General features: G+C 35.4%; 2 protein-coding genes across 6 annotated transcripts; one reads left to right on the top strand and one right to left on the bottom strand.

The window, feature by feature from the left end:
- Positions 1–606: 606 nt before the first annotated feature.
- LOC109800690 (bZIP transcription factor 16) lies at positions 607–11,717 on the bottom strand. Of its 3 annotated transcripts, none has more exons than XM_020361517.3 (13): positions 11,335–11,717; positions 10,732–10,842; positions 10,585–10,641; positions 10,414–10,488; positions 7,778–7,867; positions 7,634–7,693; positions 7,342–7,511; positions 6,297–6,351; positions 3,301–3,343; positions 2,886–3,178; positions 1,846–1,923; positions 1,616–1,741; positions 607–1,011 (listed from the first exon to the last, which is right to left on the bottom strand). In XM_020361517.3, the coding sequence occupies exons 2-13, from the start codon at positions 10,798–10,800 to the stop codon at positions 895–897; spliced, it is 1,233 nt and encodes a 410-aa protein (XP_020217106.1). In that variant the 5' UTR covers positions 10,801–10,842; positions 11,335–11,717; the 3' UTR covers positions 607–894. The 3 variants fall into 3 exon arrangements, with proteins under 3 accessions (XP_020217106.1, XP_020217107.1, XP_020217108.1); XM_020361518.3 differs by having other exon boundaries at positions 10,732–10,792; XM_020361519.3 differs by lacking the exons at positions 10,732–10,842; positions 11,335–11,717 and having other exon boundaries at positions 10,414–10,504; positions 10,585–10,625.
- Positions 11,718–12,841: 1,124 nt separating this feature from the next.
- Positions 12,842–17,881, top strand: LOC109800659 (DNAJ heat shock N-terminal domain-containing protein). 3 transcript variants are annotated; one of them, XM_083067020.1, is made up of 3 exons: positions 12,842–14,663; positions 15,408–15,455; positions 17,723–17,881. In XM_083067020.1, the coding sequence occupies exon 1, from the start codon at positions 12,938–12,940 to the stop codon at positions 14,660–14,662; it is 1,725 nt and encodes a 574-aa protein (XP_082923146.1). In that variant the 5' UTR covers positions 12,842–12,937; the 3' UTR covers position 14,663; positions 15,408–15,455; positions 17,723–17,881. The 3 variants fall into 3 exon arrangements, with proteins under 3 accessions (XP_082923146.1, XP_082923147.1, XP_082923145.1); XM_083067021.1 differs by lacking the exon at positions 15,408–15,455; XM_083067019.1 differs by lacking the exon at positions 17,723–17,881 and having other exon boundaries at positions 15,408–15,597.
- The last annotated feature ends 133 nt before the right edge of the window (positions 17,882–18,014 follow it).

Here is an 18,014-nt window from a genome sequence, read left to right as displayed (position 1 = left end):
GAAGAATCGATCAAAGTTGACGCCAAAGAGGTAGATGAAAGAGACAATGAAAGATGACAACAATCTCAAAGAGTGTTATGGTGTGAAAAGAATGGAGAATCAATTCTTATCGTGTCTACGTGAAGAAATGTTGACTTATAAAAGGATTTTTCAGCAAGTTTAAATAACTTAAATAAATAAATAAAAAGATACTGTTCACTTGTCTACCAATAGACAATATGTTAAAATTATACACGGTAACAATCACAAAAAAGAAAGCATAAATACAATTAGTTTTTTTTGCACATGTCCCATCAACACAACAATTTATTTAAACTAAATTACATTAAGCATAAAATGAAAACACTTTTATTATTTGCGTTTGTATGTGTACAAGTCACATCTGATTCCATGTCCATGTGAAATACTACAAAGGAGGTATAATTTTCTGCCGCTGTAGTATTCGACGTCGACAACATTTTCAATTTCAAATTAAATATTAAAAAAAAATTGATGAAAAAGTGAAAATGCTAATTCAACCAGATAGCAAGTTTGTTGATATGAATCAGAATTCAGATATTTTATTTTCTTTATTTTCCCAATAAATTATTTGTCCAGGAAATCATATAATGGACAACACCCAAGTTCATTAACTATATTGCTTAAGGCGAACACTAACTTTGAAGCTGCAGATAAGGTATGACACAGAATTCACACACTACATACAATCCATGTTTTGAATGAGTGGGAAGAAAAAAAAAACATATTAGGAATGAAGGATCATATAACATTAAACAGATCTTAAGACTATATAAAAGGTCAGCTTTAATACAATTTGAACTACAAGCTATCCGAAACAAGATCTTGCTCTTGCTATTAAGTTAGATTATCTCCCTGAAAAGTGGCATGCAGGTGCTAATGACCACCCTGCACAGCCTCTGTCTGCCCACTCTGTTGAGTGTCACTACCCACATGCGGATCGTTCCGGCCAGACCTACGTTCATCTTTAGCAGGTTGTTCCCCAAGTCTCTCCTGTAGATTAGACACCATGGTCAGTCTTCCCAAAAATCTTCAGATATCAAGGGTTTCTAGGAGAGTAGTGTACGTTATTTAGTTATGAAAGTTATGTTAGTCCCTCTAGGCCTCTATCTATGTTTTTCACTTATCAACATTCAAATGTGTATTCCAAAAATATTCAGATATCAAGTCTGTGTCATACAGGAAAATGGTACTGGCAAGAGTGCTTTTATCAATTTGGAGAAGACAAAAAAACAGAATATACGCAATGTTTAAATGGGAAAAGAGGAAGCTGGGGGACCCTCAAACCCAAGAGTTGTTTCCTCTCTGTTTTGGAAATAATAAAAGTGATTATTTTAAATTAAGGAAAAATAACTATAGTTATCAGAAAATAGGCTTTCCAATACACTAATTGTATCTGGATTCAACTACCCTCTCAGATAACTTTTGGATCCTTTACTAAAATAAAACACTCAAATAAGGGGTGGAGAGTTCCCTGGTTCTCCTCTTTTCTTCATTTAGACATTCAAGCAAGAGGAAATAATGACCCCCCACCACTCAATTCCTTTCCCCCCTTTTAAAAACTTCCAAAAGTAGCAATATAAGATTTTAACATTACCTTGAGAGCTGCATTCTCGGAGAGTAGCTGCTCATACTCACTCCTGATTCTACTTACTTCTGACCGAAGAGAAGCATTTTCTTCCTTCAAAGCCTCAGCGCGCTGAGCTAACTCATCACACTCGGCCTTTAAAAATACAAAAAAATAAAAAACTCGAACAGGAGTTAGATTTGTGACAATTATGATCAACCCACCAAAGAAGGAAATCACTGTAGGGTAATCCTCATCACCTGCTTACGCAACCTGGATCTGCGAGCAGATTCCCTGTTAGACTGCTTCCGCCTTTGCCTTTTAAGCTCCCTTTCATCCTGAAAGTTAACCAGGTAAGAAAAGGATTAAAATTAGGTGTGTAAAGAAACTAATAATGCAACAATAAAAGTTCAAAATCAGGTCTCAGACCAAACATAAAAAGCAGTATTGCAAGTTTTTAATTAAGATGCTTTTAATAAGTGCCAGAGTGACTTAATAAACAACATAATTACTAAAGAAAATAAGCTTTGGTCTTTGACTAGGTATCCCCACAGACATAACTATAAGGCTAACCCTCGGGCTATAGGTGGTGGTTGGGAAAAAACAGTCTTTTTAAGGCAAAAGCTTGTACATATCAAAGTCTAAATAGTCTGCCGCAGATTAAACCCAAGCACCAATGTGTATAATCAAATGAATAAATTTACTTAAAACCAAGGGATATCTTAATGAGGAAATAATAAGAGGCATATGGCTTTTGCTTCATTTACTATTCTCATTTTGAGTATGTGTTGGTTATAAGCACAAGAGAACAGCTGACATACATGTTAGCTGAAATACATGTCAAGACTAAAATTCTGTACTAACTTTGAAGGATTATTATATATGTATCTGTAACAGCGCATGCCCTTATCAAGCTTAATATTAATTACCACATATAACCAGACAACTACAAACGTCAATTCTCCAACTATTTTTCACCCTATAACTTAGGATCCTATATTATTTCACAACTTGATATCCTTTTTTTTTTGGAAAAAAAAAATCTCCTTCTAGTCTCCAAATAGTGATCATTTTCAGAATGCAAGCTACAAACCTCCAGAATGCACTGAAAGCTATAAAATGCTCATCATATGTCACAATCAGAGAACAAGTGTCATGAACTTCACAATTATGACATTAATTATATAAATTCAAATAGGTAAAGCAGTTAATTTTTTCTACATAATTTGATTCATTGAACATCCATCATATGTTATCCATGTAACAGGCATCATATCATCAATCTGCAGTCAAAAGCAACCTGTAGCCAGAGTTGTGACTGAACACTATCTCGTGATCCAGCAGTAGTAACCATCCCTCCAGCAACCGCAGTTGATGGAACCTTCCTGGCAAGTGCAGGAATGTTGGATGAAGCTGGTGTACCCCAATAATCCATTCCTATATTTAAGTTAGTTGTGGGACCAGGAACAGCTCCAGGAGCTCCACCTGCAGAGATAGGCATGATAGACATAGTTTGATTGACCACCGTATGAGGTGTATTTAGTCCCCCATTTTGAGGAGTATATGCTGAACTGCCATTTTGAGATGGTTCATCTGTAATTCAATAGAAAAAGGTATATTTCAGCACAAGAACACAAACATTATGGGTCAATATATGGCACTACACACGAAAGTTACAAACTGTATTGAAACAGAAGAAAGTAAGCATGCCAAACCTTCAAAAGAATCCTGCCTGCCCCCTGATTTCAATTGAGAGTCCTATGAAAAAACAGAGAAATAAATACTCAAATACCCATCATAAAAATAATTACCTAACAGTCTAACACTTAAAGAGCAAATGGCACAAATAATTTATTTAGAGTGTCATTCAGAAGATAGTCAATTGAGTGTCCAACAAACATGATGTGGCCCAGACCCATGTCATATTCTTCACCCGATGTCTGGTGTTTAAACATAATTGACATTTATAAATTATGTATATCAATTATCTGATAGATAGCCTTAAAGAAATAACAAAACATTGAACATCCATTAGTACTTTATTCTGTTTTACGACAAGAACTTGTACTAAGCCTCATAATACTTTGTTGTTTTCTAACAACAACAATAACAATAACCTTATCCGACCAGGTGAATTTGGTGACGTAGATCACACGACACCTTTGGACTTGGTTTATTAGAAATATTATTCACCATGAGATCCTTTTCAATAATTTCTTAGAGTATTGTATATTGACAAATATGTCTTTGGAGGAGTGAACACCATGATTTAGAGAAGGATAAACATCATGTGTCTTCAAGAAACTAAATGGGTTAGAGAAAAATCTAAAGAGCTAGATACTATAAGATCGAAACTTTGGTACAAAAGAAAAGTTGGAGGAAAGGAAGGAATGGGTATCATTGTGGTTGATATAAAAAGGATACAGAATAGAATTTTATCTTTTAGAGTTGAACATTAATGGTTGAAATGGAGTCTATCAATATCGTCAGTGTTTATACACTATAATAGAATTTGAAACGCTTTTAAAAGAAAAGTTTTAGAAAGATTTGGAGAGATAGGGGCAAGGCTTTCAACAAGAGAAAAATATTCTTGTAGGTGAAGATCTAATTGGACATGCAGTTAGTGAGGCAAGATAATTTTTTAGGAGTTCATGATAGTATTGGTTTTGAAAATCTAATTGGGGAGGAACAATCTAATCTTAATTTCTCAATGACATGATTTCAAGATTATAAACACTAGTTTTAACTTTTAAGAAGCGAGAGGAACATCTAAACTTATAAATAAGAGTGGAATCTCGAGGACACAAATTGATTCCTTTTGGGAAGGAGCTTTGATAAAGATCATCTAGGAATTGCATGGTGATTTCAGGAGAGTCGTACTACACAAGGGTCTTAATCATTGATGTGCATATATGAGCCTTAAATTGAAAACCTGACAAGTTGCAAATTCAAATACAACCAGATTCCTTTTACTAATTTCCTCCAATGTCCTTCTTGGTCTCCCTATATCCCTTTTTAGAGAGCTAAAAATCATGCAATTTACTCTCTTCACCAGTACCTCTAGTAACCTTCTTTGCACATCTCCAAACCTCCTAAACCAATTTTCTATCATCTTTTCTTGATAAATGTCACATCAATACCTTTTCATATACAATCATTTCACACCATGTCCTTTCTTGAGCGACCACACATCTATCTTAACATATTTATACTACTCCCAAATTTTTTTTTTTATTGTTCTTTTGAAGTCCAACATTCACTACTATAAGTATGGTTGATCATGCCAATATGATTAAGCTTTACTTTAAGCTTGATAGGTACTTTGTGGTCACAAATAACCCTCAAGGGTCCTTTTTCATTTTAACCACTCATTGGGTATCTTATGTGTGACATCTTATTGTTTCCTTATCATTTCATAATATTAATCTCAGATACTTAAACTTAGAGACTTGTATCTTATGTGTGACACCTTCATTGTTTCCCTATCATTTCCCCCTACTGTCTTTTTTCTACTCAAATAAAAAAAGAAAAATCAGGTTTCAATGTTTGTCTCCAAAGCTCAAGTTTACAGTTAACATTTTCTCTCAATTCCTGCACCAAAAGTAGATCATCTGAAAAAAAAAATACATTTAGGGATAACTTTTGTATGTCTTTAGTAAGCACATCCACGGCTAAATTAAACAAGGACTTAATATCGTAAAATCCATAGTCTTGCCACCATGAGTTTTCACACTAGTAGTTACCACTTACCCTTTGATACATGTCTTGTAAAGCCCAAATACAAGTCAAGCAAATAACTCTCTTTTCCAATTCCGCAATACTTCTTTAGGCATTTAATCATATGCTTTTTCCAAGTTAATAAAAACCATATAAATCTCTTTCTTTTGTTTTGATACCTTTTCATCAACCCATGTACAAAATAAATAGCTTCTTTAGTTTCTGGACATAAACCCAAATTAATGCTCTACAATCCTAGCCACTCATAAATTTTATCCTCTTGTTTTTATGACAAACTTCTGATATAATACATAAGCTCTGCATTTTCTGAAAATTAAAATTCACCAGCTATATTTCATAGTTTTTAAAAACAAATCATGTCAAAATTTGTTGACTGTTTTCCCCCCATAACATCATCTATATTAGATAAATTACAGTTCTTATTCAGAATTAATGAGATTAAATACTTCTGCTGGGATAGCACTCGTACATAAATTATATTTAGGCAGCATAGAAAGAGCTACAGCATTCTATTCCATAACATGTTCTTTTCATGTTTTTTTACATATACTCCTTTACTTTAGATGGATGTGTGACCAGTCAAGAAAGAACAAAATATGGAATGAGAAGATATTAGTGAGACACCAATCGAGGAAAAAATGACAGAAAATGTTAGGTGGTTTTGACACATGTAAAGATGGTCACTAGAAGCACTGGTGAGAAAAGTAGATCACATGGTTTTTAGTCATGTGAAAAGAGGCAGAGAGACTAAAAAGGACATTAGAGGAAATTGTTAAGAGGAATCTCATAGTAAATAATATCCCTGAGAATTTAGTCTTTAACCAAGTCCAATGATATTGTGCAATCCATGCAGCCAACCTTAACTAGTGGGATAAGACTTTTGTTCCTTAAAACTTATAAATACTGCAAAATAAGTGTTAATGGATACATTTTGACAACTTAGTGGAAAACTGAGGACTGTTTCTGAACTTACATTTTGAGAATTTGCATCACTTCCTTCACTAGTACCTTCACTTGCACTCTCACCACTACAAATCCAAGATTATCAGCATAAATCACCAATATACAATCGCAAATGGCAAGCCAATATACTCAACAGGCTTAGAAAAACAAACCATTGCGAAACCTAATATTAAAATTTACTGACAGGAAAATACAGCCACAGATAAATAAATAAATAAAAAATAAAAACATCCATATCAAGTAACTGTGTGGGGGTCCTCAGGCATTCTAAAATTATTAAATGCAATTTCTGTAATCTTTAAGTTAAAATATACAATAAAGAAGTCCAACAAAATTCTAAAAGAAAGCTTACATACTGTATCCAAAAACTGTAACAAAACAGACTAAAAATTTTAAAGCACATGGAAGAAGGAAACGTTAACTTCAGGAAGTGACTAGTGTTTTTATTCCCAACTAGACAGTACATGGTATTCAGAATCCCTAAGTCATTTATATTTTATCATTGTGGTTCAGATAGTGCTAGGCTCTGAAAGGCTGCAACAAAATTACACATCAAAGTGGCCTGTATGGAGTTGCTTTGTTTGAATAAACAATTTTTTTAACTTTATTTCCATGATAAAATCAAGAGCAAAGATTGTATAAATTTAAATGAAGTTCATTCATTTAACACTAGAGATATGGATGTAAATGTTACCAATAATAGACAGACATCATATCAATTTCATATTCATTCCTCCAGTTCTGAATTCAAGAATTTGCTCTGGGACATGTCAAACTGAGTTCTATTTGGTACATAATCTAGTTCTCCAAATATGTATTCATTATATTATTCCCCTAGCTAGAAATCATGACTGATGGCGGTGATCGGTGACATATCATGCCAAAATACCAGTCATGTAAAAAGTGTGGATGCATTGTCTCATATATAGCATAGAACCAACAATTTGGCAATTTGGAAGCAAAGTGTGCCTTTCTTTAGCCAAGCTAGATTGCTTTGATTCAAATAAGAGGGTACATAATTCAACAATGAGATTGATCAACACAACAAATCTTACCTCTTTGAATGAATTCCATTAGCAGATGTCCCCGGTGTTTTACCATGTTCATTATTTTTCCCTGTGATCATATTCAAACTACCCAAACTTCCTTTTGATCTTTTGATTGGCAACTTTTCCTTCACCTCAGGAGGCTTACCGTCGGCTTCCATGCTGCCAGGAGTGTTTCCCTGCAAGCAAACTAATAGATTATTTTTCCTTACTTGGATAAGGACAAGTCCTGTACAGAAGAGGGAAAAGACAGAAAGAAAAGGCAAGAATGAGCACAAAAAAGCACAAGGGGAAAACTCACTGAAGCCTCAGCAACGCCATTTGGAGAAGGCATGGCAAAAGGACTAAAAGGATAAGATCCCTGTATAAATTTGAGGCAACAGTAGGTGAGATAGTGATTAACAACATGATATAACTTCAAGAAAAGATAGTTTACAAAGAATACCGGAGGCATGGATGGATGAGCATAAATGCCACCAGGGGGATACATTGCAACATAAGGATGTGGTGGAGTACCATAGGGAGGCATAATATGCTGCAAATAAAAACTTCATTAATGAACCAAAGGAAGAATGAGACAGAATTTAAATGAGATATTTCATATTGTTAGTGAAGTATGGACTAGTTGTATTCTTTGTAGATACAGACACATGAGAGAACAAAAGAAACTAGAAAGACCATTCAACAATGATGGACCAAAATCTACAGAATTCATTTGCAGAGGTAAAATAGTTTGTGTCAACTTCTAATTAGGAAATTCAAGCCCTCCCTTTTTAAAACATACAGTTTCCTCGTACATTAAATAATTAAACCTAGGGCATAAAAGGAATTAGGATCATCATTAATCATAAGCTATGCAGATCGGTGTATTTTTCAAGAGATACCACTCTCAACAATAAGGAAGTCTCAAATTACTATAAATTTACCAAACAATGATTTTACATGCTACCAACCACCACTACCATTGCTATGATAAACTATGGTCCCATCCCATCTGAATAACTATCACCATCAACAAAAACTGCTAATACATTCATCATCATCCATCACACCACTAACCAGCCCACCATCATCAGTGCCATTACCAGAGTACAATTGATATGTCACAACCATCATTCAGGCCCTCATCACCACCACTGTGATGGCCTAACTATTTAAGTTTCCATTTTTTCCTGCCCACCCACATGCTAACACTATAGTGCTAGTGAATTTACTAAAGTTGAAACAGTTTCACAATACTTTCTATCTGATCAGACATTCAACTAGGCAGCAGACAATCCTGAAAAACTCAACAACTGAATTAACAAATTCTGAAAAGGATTATTCACAACTCCCAATACAGGAGGCTTAGTAATGCTTGTTTGAATACAAAACAAAAAATGGTAAGCATGAGACTCGGCTTCACAAGCCAACAAATAAAAATGTATAAAATCCTTCTCCTTCAAGAATATGATCAGGCTCAAACACAAACACATTTGCTAGCTCCAAGCTACAATCAAATTCATATGTTAAATGTCTTTTTACTAATGTTTAAAAAGGAATTATGGTTTTGTATTTTGTATTACATCAAAACCATATGAATCTCAAATTATTCATGGGCAAACTCTCTTCCTTCCCCCTACCTATCTAAAACCCTATAGTTTCAAGTTTTCAACATGGTATCAACATGGTCCATCTTCTATGACCTGGCCCATCACTGTTATGCTGATTTCCAGCAACTGTTATTTGTCATCCCCCTCGGCCATGTGCTTTTGCAACAAACTTTCTTTATTTTGCAGTTACTGTCTCAGTGTCTCATATTTGGATGTCCTTTATTTTAGCGCATGGAATTTGTGAAGCCATATTCACACCACTTCTGTCATTGTGTGCCTCATGGCAAGCATCTCTAGCCAGGCCTGTCCCTTATCGCATCTGCTTTCCAACTCCACATAGTTGTTTACCTCCCTGGGCTCCACTCAGTTGTGTTTCACACTTACATATGGTGTGTTTTTCCAGCCTTCATCAAGAGTGAGCTGTTTTCAGTTGGCTTGGTTTCACTCATCACATTCTTTCGGGTGATTATCTCCAATTTGGTCATTTGGCTCTTTTTGGATGTTTGTTCTTCTGACAGTGACTCTCAGTTGTGACTTCTCTACTGACTGATACTTTCTTCCTGCCATTCTTAAGGTGATTCGACTATGTTATGACTCAAAACTCCCCCAAATATAATTCGCAGGTTATATTTCCAAGAATTTTGGGTCTCCTAAACTTTCATACTGTATGTTACAGAAGTTATAGATCTTGCCATGTATAACTGTTTGCCAGGAAATTTCTACTAATGATCACCCTGAAAAGATCTCTTCTTCCTTGGTCATGCAATTCTCCAACCAACTTTTCAACCTGAGAATCTCTCCAGCCATCTTGCTACTTGTTAGGTTATCTTTCCAGCAATACTTATCTCTCCAACATCTCCAGCATCTCTAAGTTGCCTTGCCAGCCACATTTTACGGAGTCCACTTTATATTTGGGTTTTTTTTTTTTTCTTGTCACAGTGTTCATTTGTAACAAGCTTAAAACTTTGTAAGCTTTAAATAGAGGGAGAGAGTTAGAATATCTAGAAAATATCTCTTAATATCATTATTGTGTGAACCATGGAGTAATTTAAAATATCTTACTGATCTCGGGACTTATTTTCACAATTCATTATATTTCTTGATTTGTTTCCTAATTATTAGAACTAGGAGTCTAGTATTGTTTTCTTATTTAATTAATTAGAATAATGAATCTAGTATTAAGCACAAATAAAGGTTAATGCTTTGTATTTTGTATCAAACCAATATCAATTCAATAATTCATTAGCTTGTTCTCTCTCTTCCTCCTACCCTATCTAAAACCATATAACTTCAATAATTGTAATAGCTGGAAATAAAAGTAGTCTCTAAATTAATTTCAATATTTTCCCTTTGGCCACAGCTCAAGTATAGAGTACTTTAGTCCAGTAGTTAGGTCTTAGATTTGACTAATAAATACCACAAGGATAATTTGAACACTTTTCACTGTCATGTACATGGGATTGACATTTATAATATATGTAGCAATTACCTGGACACCCCACATATAAGGGTGGGCCTGGGGACTCGATGCCAAGAAACCATGGGGAGGTATAGGAGAGTATGCCTAGAAAATAAGGGAGCTGGGTGAACCAAAATCCAATCTTGACAAAAATGAAAATGATATGTCATTATTGCAAACCAAGACTGTTTCATTAAAAACCTGAAAGCCAGGCCAGTCAGGATTAATTGTTCCAGTGCCAGTGGTCGAAGACTGCTCCTGGAAAAACAACAAATGTTTTTGGCTTCACACAACAAGTACCAATCATTAACCATCAACGCAGATAAAATAAAAGAAAATCAGTTAGACCTGTGACGTAGGTGGCGGTGTCTTTGACTCCTTCTCTTTTGGGGCTTTATCCATCTCACTGCTGCCCATACTTTTATATCAGTATCTTAAAAAAATGTACACTAAACCATCCTGCACCAAACATAACTTACATTACATTACAAGACAGCCTCAAAGACACCATTCTCCTTCAAAACGTACAACCAAATTCTATCACCGTAAAGTTGAGCATATTGGACAAAACACTTGAATCACCTGCTTCTATGTTAAATTAATCTACAAAACTACAATCACTATATCCCCTGTATCAGTTATACCGACAGGAACAACCCAACCAATACATTACACCTCTTTCCCTCTCAATCCATGCAAAATCATGCCAAAATCCAACTTTGATGTTGCTCTATGTTATCTCCAAACCTAAGATGGTACAAGTTCTGTTCACCTCTATAACAACACTACTACATTAATCTCCACCAAAATTGACAAAGCAACAATAACCAGAGCTCAGAAAACCAAGATGAAACAAAAGATGCAAAGTGAAATTCATACATCCCAACAAGCTAGTGACACGAATAATTCAATAAAATTCTTGGCAAATGGAGCTGAGAATTTTCAAATTACCACTCAGAGAGAGACTGTGGATCCTCCAAAGCTGGAGCAGAAGCAAAAACAAAACCTGATCTGCCGAGGACGACAAGAACAAACAAAAGATGCGACAGCTAAATGCTCAGAAAAAAAATTGGGAGGAAAAATGGATTTTGTGGGTAACACGTAGGTTTAATAGGGGAATTTTATTTAGAGAATATAGCAAAAAAAATGATCTAGATTTTATTTAGGAATGGATGAGAAGGGAACCAAGAATTAGGGAGAGATCAAAATTAGGGTTTGTTTGGTTAAGGTTAATGTTGTTTGTTTGGCTTTGGGTGTTCACGGAGAGGAACCCATGGATCGTCGTACGGTGTCGCTGTCCAGTAAGATTTTCGTTCCCATTTTGCACAGATTGGGAAATTCCCATTTTCTCCCTAAGCCCACAGTTTTCATATTTCTTTTTTTTTTGTTAATATTTTCTGCGTTATATTTTTCGCTTTTTATCTCATTATTATTATTGCCAATGTCCCAAATAAATAACTTGATTGTTTATTAAATAGAAGCATGCAACTGATTAAAACTTAATTTATCAAATCAATATCATGCATGAACTTAATTATTTATATATAATTTATAATAAATAATCAAAGTTATTATTAAATTTGTTGCAAGAATTTTAAATTTTAAATTCTACAAAATATTTTAATTAGATTTTCATTTATTTCTCGTATATGTTTATTGACTTTTCGTTTTTTCTCAGCCCTTTAATTTAAATATTTACTAATTTACTTCCCTTAAAAAATTAAAATATGAAAAAATAAAAAAGGAATTTAAATATTTTATGTGAAAGATAAAAAGATAATAAACCTTGCGAATAAATAAGTAATAGTAATCAATAAATGTTATATGAATACTGGTTTTTCATTTTTCTATTTAAGGCTAATGTATATGATAAAATGAAATGGTCCTAATTTATTAAAGCAACAGTGTAGTTTTAATAGTTACTTATTTGAAAAATTAGATTAAAAAAAACTAAAAAGAAATTTAATAGTAAAATTTGAAATATTAGAAATAAGAAAAGTCAAGAAACACAATAGGAATAATCATCAAATAAAATTAGTTTGATTAATTGGTTTCAATTTTTGAAATTTTATGTCATTTTATATTTAAAGTTGTAATTTGCTTTTATTATCAATAAAATAATTATCCATAAGTAATATTTTAATCTATACATTTTAGTTTTTTAAATATGTACATCAAATAATATGCACATCCTAAAATAAACCGTTTTCTAATTTTCTAAGAAACAATTTTTTCTCCTTCTTAAGATTTTTTTTTTAATTTAAAAAAACTGGCCATGGTTTATACTTTATATACTCAAAATTGTTGAATTGCTGAAGTGTTATACTTCAGACTTATTTTTATCAAATGCATTTTTTTTTGTAAAAGGTGGAGAAATGGGGTGTGAACAGTAACTTCCAAAATGTATACAAACAATGAATCGGCCCAATAAGTCAAGTGCACACCCGGCATGTGTTTTGGGCCTGGCCCATAAGGGCCCATGCCCCATTCCAAATAGCCCCTCTCACTCCCCTTTCAACTTTCTCCCCGCAATTCACTTCGATTCTTCAATTCAATGGCGCCACCACCGGACCCTGACGCCGAAGCCGAAGCGGAAGCGCTGCGCCTCAAGGCCACGGCGGAGTCAAAGTTCAAAGCCACCAACAACGCCAAGTCCGCTCTCAAATACGCCAAGCGCGCCCAGCGTCTCTGCCCGCACCTCGCCGGCGTGTCGGAGACCGTCACTTCCCTCACCGTCCTCGCCGCGCCGGACTGGTACCGAGTCCTCGGCGCGGAGCCCTTCGCCAACACCACCGTCATTCGGAGGCAGTACAAGAAGCTCGCCCTGCTCCTCCACCCTGACAAGAACCCCCACGTGGCCTCCGAGGAAGCCTTCAAGCTCGTCGGCGAGGCCTTCCACCTCCTCTCCGACCGCGCTCGCCGCCGAGAGTACGACGCCGAGCTCCGCCGCAAGATCGAGGCGGAGCGCGATACCTTCTGGACCTCTTGCTCCACTTGCAGGCTTCTGCACCAGTTCGAGAGAAGGTACTTAGGTGATGAATTGGTTTGCCCTAGTTGTGAGAAGAGTTTTAGGGCTGTGGAAACGGTTCAGAGTGATGGGGATGGTAGGGTTATGAGTAGGAGTAGGAGGTTGAAGGAGATAGATAAGAAGAAAAATGAGGTGAAAGGGAAAGTGGGTAGTGAAAAAGGTAGTAATGTAGTGGGGAATGAGAAGGAAGGGAAGTTGAGGAAGAGAATGCGTTCAGTTGGGGAGGTTTTGGAGAGGTCCAAACCTAGTAAGAGGGCTAAAACTGGGGAGGAGATGATGACATTGGCCGAATTTCAGAATGAGGTGAAGAGGAAAAAGTTGAAGGAAAAGGAAAAGGAAAGGGAGGAGTTGGAGGAGGAGGACAGAATTGAGAAGAGGAACAACCGTGCTGAGAGGCGGCGGAGAATGAAAAACAATGGAGGTTTAGAGGTTGGGGAAGAGAGGGGTTTGAAGAAGAGTGTGGAGATTGCTATTGAGGAGAAGAGAAAGGGGTTGGGGATTGAGAAGCATAAGGGTTGTAGTGGAGGGGAATTGGAGAATATGGCGGTGGTGGATTCTGATTTTTATGATTTTGACAAGGATAGAGTGGAGAGAAGCTTTAAGAAAGGTCAAGTGTGGGCGGTGTATGAAGATGACGATGGAATGGCCAGGCAGTATGTCTTAATTGATGAAACTGTTTCAGTGAATCCTTTTGAAGTGAAAATAAGTTGGTTGGATGTACAGAGCAGTGGGGATGGGAAGATAGCTAGTAGGGAGAGGATGAGGCTTCATGTGCCTTGTGGGATATTTAAGGTTGCCAGGAAGGCTTCTGTAAATCTAGTAAATATCTTTTCTCATGTTGTGGATTGTGATAGGGCAGCACGTGAGGTTTACAAAATTTACCCCAAGAAGGGCTCGGTATGGGCGCTTTATGGCGAGGAAAGTATTGATGCAGATGGAAGGAATGCTGAGAATGCGGGCAAGAGATGCTATGAGATTGTTGTATTCTTGACAAGTTACAGTGAGGTGAATGGTCTGAGCATGGCGTATCTTGAGAAGGTTGATGGTTACAAGACAGTATTTAAGAGACAAGAGAAGGGGTGTAGTGCTGTTAGATTTCTTGGAAAGGATGACATGTGGTTAGTTTCTCATCAGATCCCTGCGCGGAAGTTACTTTGTGATGAAACTCCCGAACTGTTGAAAGACTGTTGGGAACTTGATCCTGCTTCTCTTCCTTCAGATTTACTTACTATTGATGGCATAGACAATTGAGGTTAGGTAATCTTTTTAGTGATTAGACTGAATTTTGAAAGACTATTTGGGAGTTGATTGTTGGTGACTTCATATATGCTAACTATCGGGTGGCTTAAATAGATGACCTTGAAACTTTTGTACAATACATATAATGATATTAGGAAACCTGCCTGTTTTGTATAGCTTGAAATTTTTTAGTTTTGTAGATTAAGGAGACATTCATGAATTACTTTATGTTCTGCTGGATTAAACTGTGCACCAGCAGTAGCACTATAATCTAGTTAATATGGCAAAGTCATGCTGATGCTTTATTCAATTTTTTGCTAGAGTGTTTCATTAGGTCTTCTTTATGACATTTTATCATTTGTAAATAATCTAAACTTGATTGGAACTCTTATCAGTAAAATGTATACTTTTCATATTTATGTAGTCCTATATGAAAGTAACGAAGAAGAAACAAGAATAGCTGAAAGATAGCTCCCAGGCCACAGAGAATATTCCCTTGGCTCCCAAAACTAACAATTATTGATGCATTCTCTCTCCTCTCTTCACATATTTGACCTCTCCTCTCTTCACATATTTGACCTCTCCTCTCTTCATATATTTGACCTCTCCTCCCTCTCTCTATAACTAATTTGCCTTCATTATTATTTCCCACCTGGAACTCTGTGCAGTTTCTTGGACCTTTGGATGTGTGCCCGTAATGGTTTCTCTGTTGAAGCCTGTTGTTGGTTCCTAAGAAAACTTGTATATTCTTTTGCAGTTTTGCCCCTATCATCAGTAGTGAGATGCATGTGTAACTTAATCACAGGTTAGCAAGTTAATTGTACCAAATTGTATTAAAATAATGGTTTAGTGAGTTTTTTTAAATGCTTTATGAAAAAGTACACACAAGGGTCCAGGATCAATCTAGTCATTTCAATTTTATATTCTGTTTCTTCTTCAAGACTCAACTGTTGTTCTTCTTCATTTACTCTTGCCATATTCTAGCTCCCTGGCTTTGAGGGAGAATGCTCAATTCTAGCTAGTTAAATTACCAATTGACATTGCTGCTACTTCTAGGTGAATGTTGTCTAACACAATTTCTCTTAATCAGTCTCTTGCAACACTTTACTGAGTGCTTTGTATATCCATGTCAATTCGTGCAGTTGTAGCTGGATTTGATCAAATTGATTATCTTGTAAAATTAAAGAAAAATTTGAATTAGCTGAAAAATATTTTTGATATATGACCCTTTTTTTATTGAAAGCCTTTTAGTTTCACTTGACATACAGTAGATTAAATTCATATATTTCTATGTAACCATTTTACAGATTGTTAATTGCAAAAATTCGAGGTTCCCCACGATAGTTCACTGGTAAAGTTTGCAGTGGTTGTTGTGTGTTCCATGTATTTCAGTTAATATCTCTTTCCAGTTTGAGGCATAAAAAACTTGAATGTAGTCAACTACAATCCTCTTAAATTTGATAAATTGAGTTATAACTAAATATTGCTTAAGGAGTTTATTCACATCTCAACTTCAGATATCCAGTAGCCTGCTTCCTAGTCCCGTTTGATAACTCTTTGCAGTTCATAAGTGATTGCTGTATTTGGTTTTTAAACATTCAAATTGTATTACCTTTTTATTACCTATGTTACGTATATCGCATATTCACTTGTAGGTGTTACATGCCTGGGGTGGCTACAAGTTCATACTTGTAAATTTGGTATTACCTAATATAGTTAAATGGTTAAGGGTCACTAGTCCCTCTTGTTTGCTCAAAAGGGAAATGTTACTTTTATTCTTTTATCTGTGTATTTTGGGTTCTCAAAATCACCACAACAGTTCTTAAAAATTTATTGTGTCTGCATACGCTGATAGTAAGTAATCTAGCATTTATTTTATGCACAGTATTTATAATTAACGTTTCATCTTGAGTATTTGCGGATGTTACTTAAGTCAGAAAAGCAATTCAGGTATTTTGTTACTGTTTATGGTCAGGGGTAACAAACTGGTAGCAAATATGTCCTGCACATCGGTACCCTTTCTTTTCCCTGGTTGTGATGTTAAACTGGTTACTGGAATTAGATGTCCAACTAACTCAAAATAAGTACCATCGGAATTCTCTGTACAGAAATGTTAATTTTGTCACTCAAAATAAGTACCTTTTCAATTCGACATGCTATTTATACCTTGCATCTCTGTAAAATGTTTATTCATTTGCTTGCACATTACTTATCTTTACTGCTACTACTGGCTAGTATAAATTCCAAAACTACGGTCAAGTAAACCAAATATCCAATTATTTTACAGAAACAAGTTAGTTGGTTTTATAATACATCGCTGTAAAATGTTTGATCATTTACTTGCATATTACTCATTTTTACTGGCTGATATAAATTCCAAAAACTCAGGTCCAGTAAGCTAAATATCCAATTGTTTTAGATTTGAAGTAATACTGACCCTTGGTTCTTCAGTTTTAAGCTCATATACAGCGTTTTAAATGGATTTAGATTTTGCCTCAATGAGAGAGAGAGAGAGGAAGAGAAATCTACTACAGTAGGACTCTAGTATTTTTGCAAGGTCCATTACTTTTGCTTTGTGATTTTCTGTCATGACCTTGGCATGTTACTAACATAGACGATTCCGAATCCGTATAGAACTGTTTGCGTATCAGCATTGCAGTAGTGTACTGGACTGAAAGATGCTTTCAGAAATGATATTAAAAGTTAAATACACGAGTGGCCTTTTTTGTAGGGTGGTAGCTTAAGATTGTAAGATCTGTGAAAGAGCAATATCCCATCATTTGTATTGCTGGGGTATCTTCGAAATTTGAGGATCAATTTTATAATTATTCCGTCACCTGGGCGTGTCTTTTGACTGTTCATATGCATTGTATAAATACACATGAGAAATGATTTTATACACAAACATATTTTACGTTCCATTCATATCCTTAATAACTACTATCCATTTCCCCACTTTCTTTAATCCCAACACCATTGATGTTGATGAGGGTTACATTAGAACTGTTATTTTGTATGTTATCTAATTTCATTTACTAGTTGATAAAATAGAGGCAGGGAATTCTGTTGCAGGCAGAGGCGCTGCTACATCATTTGCTGGTAGAATCTGTGTGTTTTGTCCAAGAATTGAGTGAGTGAACTCTTAATTAATTTTACTTTGGACTCGTGACCCTTTTTTTAATATAATCTTTTATCTGTTTCTAATTTATTTATTAATGTGGGACTTGTTTATATACTTTTTATTTGCTTTTATCTCGTCACCGGGAGATTTATTTTCTGACACTACTCAATTTTAATTGGTACTACTATTTTTTTGGGGTGAGGATTCTAATTGAAGTCTTCAGTTTGGGCTTGTTCTTAGTTT

The sequence above is a fragment of the Cajanus cajan genome, chromosome 11 (assembly GCF_000230855.2).
Source record: "Cajanus cajan strain Asha chromosome 11, NIPB_CcT2T_4, whole genome shotgun sequence".
NCBI classification, from domain to species: Eukaryota; Viridiplantae; Streptophyta; class Magnoliopsida; order Fabales; family Fabaceae; genus Cajanus; species Cajanus cajan.
The sequence above is the reverse complement of the archived record's forward strand: the minus strand, read 5'-3'. Positions and strand labels throughout refer to the sequence as shown.